Source organism: Lucilia cuprina, chromosome 3 (assembly GCF_022045245.1).
Source record: "Lucilia cuprina isolate Lc7/37 chromosome 3, ASM2204524v1, whole genome shotgun sequence".
Lineage (NCBI taxonomy): Eukaryota > Metazoa > Arthropoda > Insecta > Diptera > Calliphoridae > Lucilia > Lucilia cuprina.
The window spans coordinates 9,493,199-9,506,751 of record NC_060951.1 but is presented as its reverse complement, the minus strand read 5'-3'; the positions used below and the strand labels follow the sequence as shown (position 1 = coordinate 9,506,751).

General features: G+C 32.1%; 1 protein-coding gene across 2 annotated transcripts; it reads left to right on the top strand.

Annotated features, from left to right (window-relative positions):
- The first annotated feature begins 224 nt into the window (after window positions 1-224).
- Window positions 225-8,835, top strand: LOC111688579 (luc7-like protein 3). Of its 2 annotated transcripts, XR_006940182.1 has the most exons (6): window positions 225-479; window positions 559-582; window positions 658-1,523; window positions 2,720-2,796; window positions 2,860-3,179; window positions 8,335-8,835. XR_006940182.1 is itself a non-coding variant. In XM_046945885.1 (5 exons), the coding sequence occupies exons 1-5, from the start codon at window positions 402-404 to the stop codon at window positions 2,961-2,963; spliced, it is 1,149 nt and encodes a 382-aa protein (XP_046801841.1). In that variant the 5' UTR covers window positions 225-401; the 3' UTR covers window positions 2,964-4,590. The 2 variants fall into 2 exon arrangements, 1 of the variants encoding a protein (XP_046801841.1); XM_046945885.1 differs by lacking the exon at window positions 8,335-8,835 and having other exon boundaries at window positions 2,860-4,590.
- Window positions 8,836-13,553: the final 4,718 nt, after the last annotated feature.

Here is a 13,553-nt window from a genome sequence, read left to right as displayed (position 1 = left end):
CTAACACAACTTTTGTGCTTGCTCCATTTTTTTGTTATAAACAATATATTTGCTTCCAAAATCCCACTTTTTGATCTCTCGGATTTCGTTTTTATTAAAATCGTTGAAAATTTAAAAACTAAACGTAGTTAAAAACATAGCCAGCCGGCTTATAGTCGATTTTAAGCCGCCGCCTATATTTTTAGTGTCAGAAGCCGCCGTCGTTAATATTTGTTGGCGCAGGGCTCTAGATAGTTTCGCTGCGGTGCCGCTTGGCGACAGAAGAATTCGGCAAAAACGTGTAAAATAACAAAAAAAAATTGTTAGAAAATTTATAGAAATAAACAAAATATTACTTAATTTATAATAAATAAACTAAATTAAATAAATTAGTAGTGAATTTCTAATAGAAGACATTAAAAATGGTGGACGCCGCACGACAAATGTTAGATGAATTGATGGGTAGAAACAGAAATTTACATCCATCGGAAGCTCCCAAAGTAATTATTATACACACAAATTTTGTTTGCTAAAATTAATCTATATGATTTTATTTATTTATTTTCCAACACTTTATAGTCGGTAAACTGGGAAGATCCTGATGTAAGTACAAGGTCATTTTGTGAAATGTCAATGAAATAATCTATATATATTTTTTGTTTTTATTCTATATTCTAGTTGTGTCAATATCATTTAGTGAAATTTTGTCCGCATGAATTATTCGTTAATACTCGAGCAGATTTAGGACCTTGTGGTCGTATACACGACGATGAAGCCAAACAAAAGTATGCAGAAGCCAGACCGACATCGCGCAAAAGGCAATATGAAGATGAATTTTTATATTTTTGTAATTCTATGTTAAATGATGTTGATCGTAAAATACAGAAGGGCAGACAACGTTTGGCCTTAATGCAAAGGGACCAGCCAGCCCAGTCGCATGTCTCCAAGTACCGTGAACAGTTGAACAATTTAAATGCCCGTATCAAAAAGTTGGTAGCAGAGGCCGAAGAAGCTGGTACACGCGGTGATGTGGATCAGGCCCAAGATCTAATGGTACTCTGTGAACAATTGAAAGAGGAAAGAGATACTATGGTGACACAATATGAAAATAATATGTCAAATAATAAAGATGAAAAGCCTTCTTCGATTGAAACAACAACAAAGCCGGTCAGCATTGTTGAAGGTTCTCCATCGTCACAGAACAATACAGAGGAAGGTGGTAAATCACCGCGCAGTGATGATGACACAGCGTCCAGTCTGGCTGGGGACAAGAAATTGAATGCTTGGATGCAAGATATGGGTCATATGCCGGAAAAACAAATGGAGGTATGCGAAGTTTGTGGTGCTTTTCTCATTGTAGGAGATGCCCAACAGCGTATTGAGGACCATTTGATGGGTAAACAACATTTAGGTTATTCTAAGTTACGCAAAGCCGTCGAGGAAATTCACGAGCAACGTCAAAAGGAACGTGAAGTAGATGATCGATCAAGAAGACGTGATGATCGCTCATCATCACATCGCAGTTTTGATATGGAGCGAAGACGGTAAGTTGTAAATGAGAATAAATAAACTGGAACTGGACTGGAACAGAAATATATATTAATTATTAATGAACTAGAACTGATTTGGAAAGGTAGTAGAACTGCGCTGGATCTGAACTAGAGCTAAAGTAAAATTCAACTTGCACTGAACTAAAACAGACATAAAATACAACTAGAACTGAACTCAACTAAAAGTGAACTAGAACTGAACATGCACTAAACTAGAAACCAACTGAACTACGGCTGAATTAAAACAGTAGTAAAACTAAAATTAAACAGAACAGCAACAGAACTATAACAGAACTAGAACAGAACTAGAACTGAACTAGAACTGAACCAGAACTGAACTAGAACTGAACTAGATCTGAACTAGAACTGAACTAGAACTGAACTAGAACTGAACTAGAACTGAACTAGAACTGAACTAGAACTGAACTAGAACTGAACTAGAACTGAACTAGAACTGAACTAGAACTGAACTAGAACTGAACTAGAACTGAACTAGAACTGAACTAGAACTGAACTAGAACTAAACTAGAACTGAACTAGAACTAAACTAAAACTGAACTAGAACTGGACTAGAACTGCACTAGAACCGAACTAGAGCTTAACTAGAGCTGAACTAGAACTGTACTAGAATTGATCTAGACCTGAACTAGAGCTGAAGTAGAACTGAACTAGAACTGTATTAGAATTGATTTAGAACTGAACTAAGATAGAACTAGAGCTGAACAGAAATGAACTGAAATAGAACTAAAATTTAACTGAAATAGAACTGAAATAGAACTGAATTAGAACTGAACTAGAACTGAACTAGAACTGAACTAGAACTGAACTAGAACTGAACTAGAACTGAACTAGAACTGAACTAGAACTGAACTAGAACTGAACTAGAACTGAACTAGAACTGAACTAGAACTGAACTAGAACTGAACTAGAACTGAACTAGAACTGAACTAGAACTGAACTAGAACTGAACTAGAACTGAACTAGAACTGAACTAGAACTGAACTAGAACTGAACTAGAACTGAACTAGAACTGAACTAGAACTGAACTAGAGCTGAACTAGTACTGAACTAGAACTGTACAAGAACTAGAATAGATCTAAACCAATATTTAACATGAATTATAGAGAAACAGATCTAGAGCTTAACTATAAAGTTAATGAAATTTTATTATATGTACTTTACTTTTGCAGTGATCGCGAACGTGAATATCGTGGACGTTCCCGTGAACATGGTAGCAGTCACCACCATGCCGGTGAAAGACACCGCCGTAAGTACTATTTAACTTTAACAAATTGCAACTACAAACTAATATTGTAATATACTGTTGCAGATCATCATAAATCTCATCATCGGCGCCGTTCTCATTCACGTAGCCGCAGTCATCGTAGCAGTCGTGATCGTTATAGTCGCAGCCGTAGCCGTAGTCGTTATTAAAGCATAGAGGAACACATGCAGATCCCCCCCTTTCCTAACGTCATATTATGAACATATACATATAAAACCAACTAGAGGTACACTTCCCTTAACTTTATTTAAAAAAAACCTAAATGATTTCAAAAAAAAATCATAAAAAAAAAACAATTTTAACAATACAATTTAAAAAAATTAAACCACAGAAAAAGTCATAACGATCTTACTACATAAAACAAGGTGAGTGCAAATTAATTTTATTTTATTAATTTTTCTTTTTTTTTTTTGTACACAAATCATTGATTTTTCTATTGATGTTAGAAAATTATATTGAAAAAAAGAAAACCCAAAAAATAGTGTGCATGTTTAGGTGTGGTAGTTTTAATTTAAGGATTTATTTAAATAACTTTTAACTATAATTATAAACTATCAAATGGATTGTTGTAAGAAAAAAAAGAAAACAACAACAAGCCGTATAGTTTGTAGCATTTTAAGTACAGTATGTGTGAATTTGCTTTAACTTATTACAACTACATATGTACTAAGTAATTGTGGATTAATTAAAGCTTTGGATCTTTAAAGTAAAACAAGCAGTTGAAATATTTACACATTTACACTACTTTTATACAAAATCTAAAAGTTGCAATGTTTACCAGCTGATAATGCTAAGCACAAGTGGAATACTTTAAGCCTTTGATGTCCTTTATCACAACAGGTACTCTCTTCTATATAAAAAAAAATAAAAATTAATTAATTTAAAACATTAATCAAATTTGTTAGTTTAAATATAAAACTGCTGCTACTAAATTCTAAACTTATTTTTAAAGTACACACCAAGTACAGGGCCAAGTTTAAGAGAAAAAAATATAAACGTTACTGAAAATATGGCTATAAATTTTGGTTGGTTTCCAGTAGAAATAACGCTTACACACAAACCAGGTACTTTATTTAACATGTGATTTTTCTCTCTTGCAAATTAAATTCTATATATATTTAAAGGTCTACATACCTCTAATCCCTAAAGAAAAAAAACTTTATCCTCAAAACAAACTAGCCTAACACTGTCCAAACAGATCATGTTATTGACCACAAGCAAATAAAACTCCAGGTATTTTTTTAGTCATAATGATGATATTCTCTAGTTATAGATTTTTATCTGTATATGATGATGTATTATGTATGTATGAAAAAAGCTGCATTTTTTCAGTTAAATTATTATTGATTGAATACATAGATTACAGATGACCTTGTTCATCGTGTTCGCTTTACTCCGTAAATGTTGTTGGCACTTTAAAACCAAAAAAAAAAAATCCCCAAAATAAAACGTTCTATTCAAATAAAATATACATTCCCGGCCATACTCTACTCTAAGGTAATTGATTGCTTAAAACGTAACATCTTTTTGTTTTTTTTTAATAATTATTTTCAAGCTTAACAAAAACAACAGATCTTTTGTGAACATAATTTAGGTAAAAAAAGTTTAATTATATTCTATATACTAAGGCCAAAGTAAACAAAAAAACACACACAGATAATAATAAAAAAATACTTAAACTTGTCGTAAGAAATTGTCTTAGAACTACTTCTGCTACTACTACTTCTACTCTCTAGTTGATATGACAGCGCTTTGTAAAGGTAACACTATATTAAACAAAAACTAGCATAAATATAATTTTTATTATAAATTATAAATATATTTAAAACAAAATATTATATACATAAATATTTTTCTATATTTTTTTTTTAAATTTAGTGCATATATTAAGTTATATAATATGCACAATATATAAAGTAATTAAATGTGTATAAGATTTCATAACCGTTTACCATGATAACTACAAAATAAGCTGCCTCATATGTTTAACTCATATGGACAAAGTTTCTTTCTGAAGCATACAACTGTGCTAAGACTGAAGTTGAGATGACACCGCCACAGTAACTGATAACGTGATGTTGTCTTCTTGAAGGTAGGACCCTTCGTTAAATCGTCTATATAGTGTTCAGAGGTCATTTTCGCATAGCGCTTTGTTAGTTCTTAGGGCAGCATTTTAATAATTCCCCACTAAGTGCGGGTTTCTTACTCCTCAGTTAAACTAAAACAAAACAAATCAGAAAATTGCAATTTACTTAAAATATTAAGTTTTTGTTCTTCCGAAATCATTGTTTTATTGTTTTTGTTAATTGTGTTTTCACACGTCTAAATTTGTTCCGAGTTAAGCAAGTTAAGCCTAGTTAAACTGAGGAATAAGAAACCCGCCCTTATTGTTTAATAAAACTAGATATTTAAGTAAAATTTTGATGGGGGCTTTTTATAGGGGCTAGGGTCCTATAATTATAAAGTTCATGAGGGTTATCATACGAGTATATTAAACATAATTGTGAACTTAAAATCCCTATTTGGCGGCTTCAGTTGTATGGGGGCTAGGTGAAATAATGGTCTAATATTAACCATTTTCAATATGCTTTGTTTACGACATCAATAAGGTTCATGTGCCAAATTTAATTGAATTATCTCCAAAATTGCGACCGTAGTTTGATTACAAGGTTTACAAGCCCTATTGAGGGGTTCATTTGTATGGGGCATAGGTGAAATAATGGAACGATCTTAACCATTTTCAATAGGCTTCGTCCTGGGGTAATATAATATCATGTACCACATTTCATTGAATTATGTTCAATGCGACCTGTAGTTCCATTACAAGGATAGACAGACAGACGGACGGACATAGCTAAATCGATTCAGAAAATGATTCCGATGAGCCGATTTTTTTACTTTAAGGTATAGGACCAATATTATTGTGCGTTACAAACATCAGCACAAACCCAGTATACTCTTCCCACTAAAGAGGTGTAGGGTATAAATATGCTGACAACTCTAAGTACACTGAAGAACAACATGCACTGATAGAGACCTATTTTTTTAAATTGCGGGCATTAGTATGTATGTAGAAGTACTTTACGAGAACACTTACCATGATTTCCAATTTCACGGTGGTATTTTTCAACCACTGTATAAGCTTCCATGCGACATACCACCAACACATTATGGTTCTAACACACCGGCTGCAATTTACATATATGGAATTGTCTAGTATGTGTGCAGTTTGCTCAAGTACTTGAGCTATCTAATCTCTGAACATTGCTGCCCTGCCTCTGTTGAGCACCTAGTTAAATCTGGTATAAAGAGAGTAAACTCTGAACAAAACTGGACAAAGAAGGAAATTTTAATGATGATACTTGTATAAGACAGATTTCATCCATCTGCATTTAATCCAACACACTTCTCATTTATCCGACACATTTATAAGAGAAAAACATACAATACCTTCAATCTTTATTCTATTGGTTGGCAAGGTCCTATCATATACAATTAACATCAACTAATTTCCAACGCTTAGTCCCACAATCACTTCTCAGCGGGGTATATGTTGTCATCGCGACTATATTAGTCTTAACTGCAACTCACTCTTTCTACGAAGCCACTACGTGGATCCCAAAGGAACCTCAACCAACTGACCAGACAGGACAAGTCCTGCAAGCAACGGACCACACGTGGTGTCACATTATGTTGTTCTATGGTTAGCCTTAATATCAAATCATGACGCCTTTATGAACTGGAATGGATGTTTTTAGATCATCCTATCTTATTAGCTTAAAACGGTCTCAGTTATGTACTTTGGTTACTGCAGATTTGTTGATCATGTTAGACATATTGGGCACCTATATAATGATGAAGTTGAGCAAGAGACGATAGTACATTTTCTAGTCTTACTTTGTCCTACTCTAGATATGGTTTCTCTAAACATGAGTCGTAAGCGAACACCCTGTAGATCAGATCCTTCTAATCTATTGAATGCTCAATTGGAGTATTATTGTGTCTTTGAATACATTTACTTGGGTATGATGATAATTTCATACCTTTTAAGGATGTAAAACTACTCTCATAATAGTTCCTACGATAATTGGATCTTCGCTCTGAAACGACCCGACTCATTCTCGGCTAAAGATTGCCAGCTGTATGAAACGAAAGAACTATTGGCCACAGTTGAACTATTACAGTAACAACAGGCCTCTTAATTTCTATTTTCGATTCCTACTTGTTGTTTTACTCTCCTACTTGCATATTTGGTTCTGTTGTTACTACTAACTAATTCCTATTATTTTTTCATTTATCATTAGTGTTCTGCACCTCCTTACTCCTGCGATAGGTTTACTTTCTTCCTGCTATAGGTATCCTATTTGCTTATTTGATGCTTAAAATCGATGTAACGAATAACATATACAAAATTCTTCCATGACATGCCTCGGAGGAACATCCAACTGTGTGATATTAAAGTTGAAATAACTCTTTCTATGACATCCCATAAGAAACTGTGTTTCTTGACTTGTAGTTAAAATTAAGCGCAATTAATAACAGATGTATATCGTCGAGATAACATTTCACAGTTCATCAATGTTAAGGCCCGTTGTGATCCCCATAAAATATCACATCCCCTTCTACTGGAAGTGGGAGATGTTTAGAAAAGTAAAAGTTCATTACGACGATAGTTCTGCGCCTTGGTTCGTGTTATTGAAGATTGTGGCATGAATGACAGTGTAAAAAGCTTTCGACAAGTCAAGCGCTACTAGGTCTATTTACAGGGCTTCTACTGAAGTAACGTGACAGCATGCTAATGTCGAGCTGCTGTTAGGTGTCAGAAGATCGTAAAGAGTCTTCGTGACAGTAGACAGGAGGGGCTTGTATGACATTGATTTACATCCGATTCTACTACTAATGACTATACCTTTTTCCAGTCTTCAGTATTATAACAATGTTTCTTGCAAATCGGCTGAACAAGTTTCTGGTCTGAATGCCCCTAGGCTTTATTTAAGTTACCAAATAATCTCTTCAATTGATTGTTTTAACATGTCATAGGACAAACTTTCGAAACATAAGATTTTTTCTGATTTGTGGTCTATTAGACTTGAAAAACGAAACCACGAATTGATTCGTTTTTCTTCATATTTTCATTGCTTTTAAAAGTGAAGAACAAATGGAAATTATAACTATCAATAGGTAGAACGTAAAGTGTTGCACTGAGAATGACATTTATAAAACGAATAAGATGTTAGTTTAGATTGAATATGATCCTAGTTCTAGGATTAGATGTTTTAGTTTAGTATTAGAAATCATCAAACTTTTAGTTTGAAATTTTGCAATAGTTTGTTTTTAACTAATTTAATATCCCTTTTGGAATCGGTTATGAAATCTAAAGAAAAGAAAACAATTTGAAATATTTTATAAATGTATAAAAAGGACACTAATTTAAATATTTTACTACAATTTTTTAATTACTTTCTTAAGAAAAACTCATTAAAAATTCCAAATACTTATACACGATTATTGTAATTTTAGTTGGAAAACATCAAAAAGTGTAACAGGACACCAAGACTGCTAGCAATCACCAACAAACAAACACTGCAGCTAAACGTTAATGTGACACACAAAAAAAAAATAATAAAAGGCAGACAAACTCTACTCTCACAGGTAACTTTCTCTACAACAAACTGTAACAACCTGAAGAAATTTTTCTCTCTTAAATTAATATTAATAATAAAAAGAATAGTGAAACAACGAATTATGTAAAATCTACACATAATATAGAAAAAAAGGAATGTTAATTTTTATTCTGCATTAAACTAAAAATTAATTTTAAAGGCAACATAAATCAGGAATGGATTAAAATCACGCTAAACACATAAACGAGGTGATTTTTTTTATTATTTTTTTCATATTTTTTTTAATTATATATGTATTTATTATTATTAATAATATTATTTCATCTATTGGCAATTATATACTGTTATTGAGATTATAAAGAAATAATTTATATAAAAAAAACAAGAATATAAGCAGATTATTAATTATAATAAAAACTTCATAAAACATTGTTTTCAATTTTGGTTTTTAAACAAAAAAAATGAAAAATCAATAAATTCTATGTGTGTCTTAAGTAATTTCAATAATTTTTTTTAATATTTTCACATTTTCTTTTATAAAATGACAGTTTGCAATATTAAACATAAAAAGTTGTGAAAAATTTCTTAAACTTTCAAAAACACACATATTCGTTTAAATATTTAATTGTTCTTCCTTTCTCTCTCTCTCTCTTTTTCTCTATTTTTTTTCACTCTTCAAATATAATTCTTATTGCAATTTTAAAACTGTGTCCTCTTTGTGCAAATGTTGTGTTTAAAATGTATTTCTTTAAATTTTTGTGATTTTTCCATTTGATCTAATAACACAACTCTACATCCATACATACTTTTTAAATCACAAATAAATTTTAAACTTATTTTTTATACCCTACATCACTATAGTGGGGAGGGTATTATACGTTTGTGCTGATGTTTGTAACATACAAAAATATTGGTCCAATACCCACCTTAAAGTATACCGATCGATTCAGAATCATTTTTTGAGTCGATTAAGACATGTCCGTCCGTCCGTCTGTCCGGCTGGCTGGCTGTCCATGTAAACCTTGTGCGCAAGGTACAGGCCGCAATTTTCAAGATAATTTGATGAAATTTGGACCAAGCATGTTTTTTGGCACAAGGACGAAGCCTATTGAAAATGGTTGAAATCGGTCCATTATTTCATCTAGCCCCCATACAACAGTACCTCCCGATTTGAACTTTTTATGCTATAATTACGTCAAATATTCTGCTATCTCTCTAAAAATTGGCACAAATAAGTTTTATATAAGTATAAATGATACTGCAGATTTTCGTAAGGATCGGCCTATATTTGACCCTAGCCCCCATACAAACCCCCCTTCAAAAAATGACTAAAACGTCTAAAATTGACTTGTAACCATTTGTTTCGCAATGAAACTCAACAAAACTAACTGTTATTTAGAAATATATCCTTTTCCCAAATTTACCGAGGATCGGCCCATATTTGACCTATATAAAGCCTCATTTAGAAATTTTAGTTTTTTATCAATAAATGGCTTAAATATTTTGGAATTATGGTAATATTCAACATAAAAGTTTCTTTACAAAAAATAAAAATTTTATAAAAGTAAAAATTGTAAAAATATACTCATGGTGTAGGGTATCATATGGTCGGCCATGCCCGACTATACTTTCCTACTTGTTTGTTTTTTAAAAAGAAATATATTTATAAATTAAACTAAATATTAATATTTAATAATTCACATACAAACATACATACATATTGCTAAGGTATTTATATATAAATAATATACTTTTAAGATCATGAATGAATACAAAGTCAATATTGAACAAAAAAAAGAAAAAAAACCAAAAACAATTAAATATTTGACTTTTTTAAAATAAACATAATTTTTAAATTAAAAAACAAAATTTAAAAAAATGTGTTTTATTAAAAGTGTTGAACCAAGTAAAAAAAAAACTACAAGAAAAACAATTCAAAAGTTTTTTTTAATAAAATAAATAAATAAATAAATAAATAAATAAATAGCAGAAAACAATACATGCAGCTAAATATGAAGCCCCCAAGAACTACACTATGTCTAGTATGTAGTCTAGTTATAAGAGTAATTTGTAGTCATTCAAGTTTCATTACTTGTCTAATCATCAGTCAATCAATTAGACGATTGATTAATCTATTGACTTGTGGATGGATTACACTATCGATTCGTCTTCTAAATAGTTTATTGACTAGTCTTTTTACTAGGCAACTGACTAGACTTTGGATTACTTTATTAACTAGTCTTTTGGCTAAACTAAAGGCTTGCCAAATTTGGCAATTTGGATTGGGCAAATTTATCTATAAATTAGTTGTTGGTCTACTCTTGTATATAGACTTTATGTTAAAAAGGTTCAATCGACTAGTCAATTAGCTAGTATGTAGTCTAGTAAATGTAGTAGTCAGTTTACTAGGCAATTATCTAGTAAATTCACAAGTCCGTAGTCTAATAAATCGTCTACTCGATCGACTAGGTAATCCGTAGTCTATAGACTATTCAATAGCGTAGTCTGTTATCAATGCCATAGACTAGTTAATAGACTAACCATACACCTAATCAATAAACTAATCCATAGACTAGTCAATCGACTAATCAATAGATAGTCAAACGCTCCAGTAAGTAGACTGGTAGGACTGGACTGGCCTAATCGATAGATGGGTCAATAGAAAACCAAATAAACTATTTAGTAGACTAGTTAATATACTTATCAATAAACTGGTTATTTGACTAGTCATTCGACTAATCAATAAACTACCAATCGACAAATCAATAAACAAGTCCATAGACTAGTTAATCGACTAATCAATATAGTCGTATGATTAGATTAGTCCATAACTAACTGTCATAAAGCGCTCACTTGTTGGCATATGTATGTCGCCTGAATAACTAACCTTTTTGCAATTTTTCTGTAGAAATGTTTGATGAATTCTATATTTAATCATATCTTGAGAGAAAACGTTTTGAACCAACAAAGATACAGAGAGATCCTATTCAGATATAAGTCCCATTTTTTTATGATTCACAAGTGATAACTAACTAACAAACAAACTAACTTTGTAACTAACAAGACTCTACTATAGACAAGACTATCAATGAGACTATAAGCTATACTACAGATTTGACAACGATAGACTGGTTGGTTGGTTTATGTGGTTGTTGTTGTTGTAACAGCTCGACTGTGGCCGATAGTTCTTTCCTGGGGAAAAAACTTTCGGTTGATACAGATGTCGTTGGATTGACAATCTTTGGCCGAGTATGACTCGGTTCGTTCCGGAGCGAAGATCCAATTGTCGTGTGAACGTTTAGTTTAGTGGTTTACGTGGTAGTTCACTACGCTCGAACTGTCAAGTAGAATCGAAGAGTCTCCGTTTTGATCGGACTCGACCTCCACTCGTCAGATGTTGTATTTGTAGTATTAGATCCAGCCCGTAGCTGTAAGAAATCTGAAGATATCATTCAGCCTAAACTCAGATATCTCAACAAGGTTAGATATGATGTGATTGCCAATTAAGCGGTTTCTCTATTCGGCCAGAGCTGGGCATTCACAAAGGAGATGAAAGACCGTGTCGGGAGACCAAGCCGACTTGCGTGTCTGCCTATTACCCAGTGTCCTTTTATTACTGCTATCAGCCTCGATATGTTCCGCCTACTTCGGTTTATAAGGTGTCTCATTGGCCCCTTTACAAGGTGTTTAGGTTATTCCTCCTATTTTCAGCTTTTTGAAGAAAGAATCTGAGGATGTTGCTCTTGATAAAACTTAACGGAGTTGCTACTGAAACGGCGTCGGAAATATCAGATCCAGTTCTGGCAAGCTTATCTGCCTGTTCATTACCGTAGTAGTCCCTATGCGCAGGGACCCAAACAAGGGCGACCCAGCATTGTCATATTCTTCTTGCATTGTATAACTAATAGGCAAATACTAGTATAAAAGTTTAGTGAGAGAAGTTGCGCGAATATTGAGGTCATGTAATAACCTACAGTCTGACATTATGGCAAATATTTCAGCCTGAAAGGCACTACAGTTGTTGGGAAGACGGTGGGATATACTTACCCCAGCTTCTTTGAAGAAGACCCAACCAGAACCAAGACCGCAATTCATTTGAGAACCATCTGTAAAGATTCTGGTGGTATATTCGCTCAGTAGATTACCTCTACACCACACGCTCCTGGAAGGAACTCTGATTTTGAAGACTCTATCATAATAGACTATTGAGTTAGATTATAGACTACGCTATCATATCAGACTATAGACTAGACAGTAGACTACACTTAAGACTAGACTATAGACAAGATTACATGATTACTATAGACTAGTCATAGAATAGACTAACTAAATGTCTTACTTATTTAAGTAGGTAAGTACTACTTGTCTACCTAGATATATATCTAACTATCTATTTCTCTATCTATCTATCTATCTATCTATCTATCTATCTATCTATCTATCTATCTATCTATCTATCTATCTATCTATCTATCTATCTAAGTATCTATCTATCTATCTATCTATCTATCTATCTATCTATCTATCTATATATCTATTTATCTATCTATCTATTCATCTATCTTAGAAAAGGATTAAGCTTCTGCTTTCATCTTTTGTAAGATTCTGCTAATAGTAAATACTTGCTTTTAGGAACCGTTGCCGTCTGAAAGTTTCAATACTTAAAATACCTTAGAAGTCTCTGTATATAAAAAAAAACAGTTGCAACCATTAATAAAAACCATTTATTAGTTTTTAACATTTATTTAAATTTTGATTAATCAAATAAGAAAAATAAAAACATTTATAAGTTATTTTGATTGCTTTAGGCTTTTACATTAACTATTAACTTTTGTTTTGTTTTTACACATGAGTAATCTTAAGTTTTACGTAAATTACATAAAATTTATTTTAATAATTTTAAGGAATTGAAAAGAACATTTAATAAACATTCGCTTAGGTGATGGCCTAGTAAATGTTCTTAACAAATCTATAAATGCTTTAAGCATACTTTTTTATGTTAAATTGTTTAATACATACTTTACATATAATACCAGCAAATATTTTTAAAGGAATTATCATTTTTCTTAAATGATTTTTTGATAAACTTTTGTAAAAAAGTTAAAAATCGAACTA

Bases quoted from the DNA above. Each gene is read 5' to 3' on its own strand.
- LOC111688579 (XM_046945885.1), top strand. From the start codon at position 402: ATGGTGGACGCCGCACGACAAATGTTAGATGAATTGATGGGTAGAAAC. The intron at 480-558 runs GTAATTATTATA...AACACTTTATAG, and splicing joins ATCCATCGGAAGCTCCCAAA to TCGGTAAACTGGGAAGATCC. The intron at 583-657 runs GTAAGTACAAGG...TCTATATTCTAG, and splicing joins TAAACTGGGAAGATCCTGAT to TTGTGTCAATATCATTTAGT.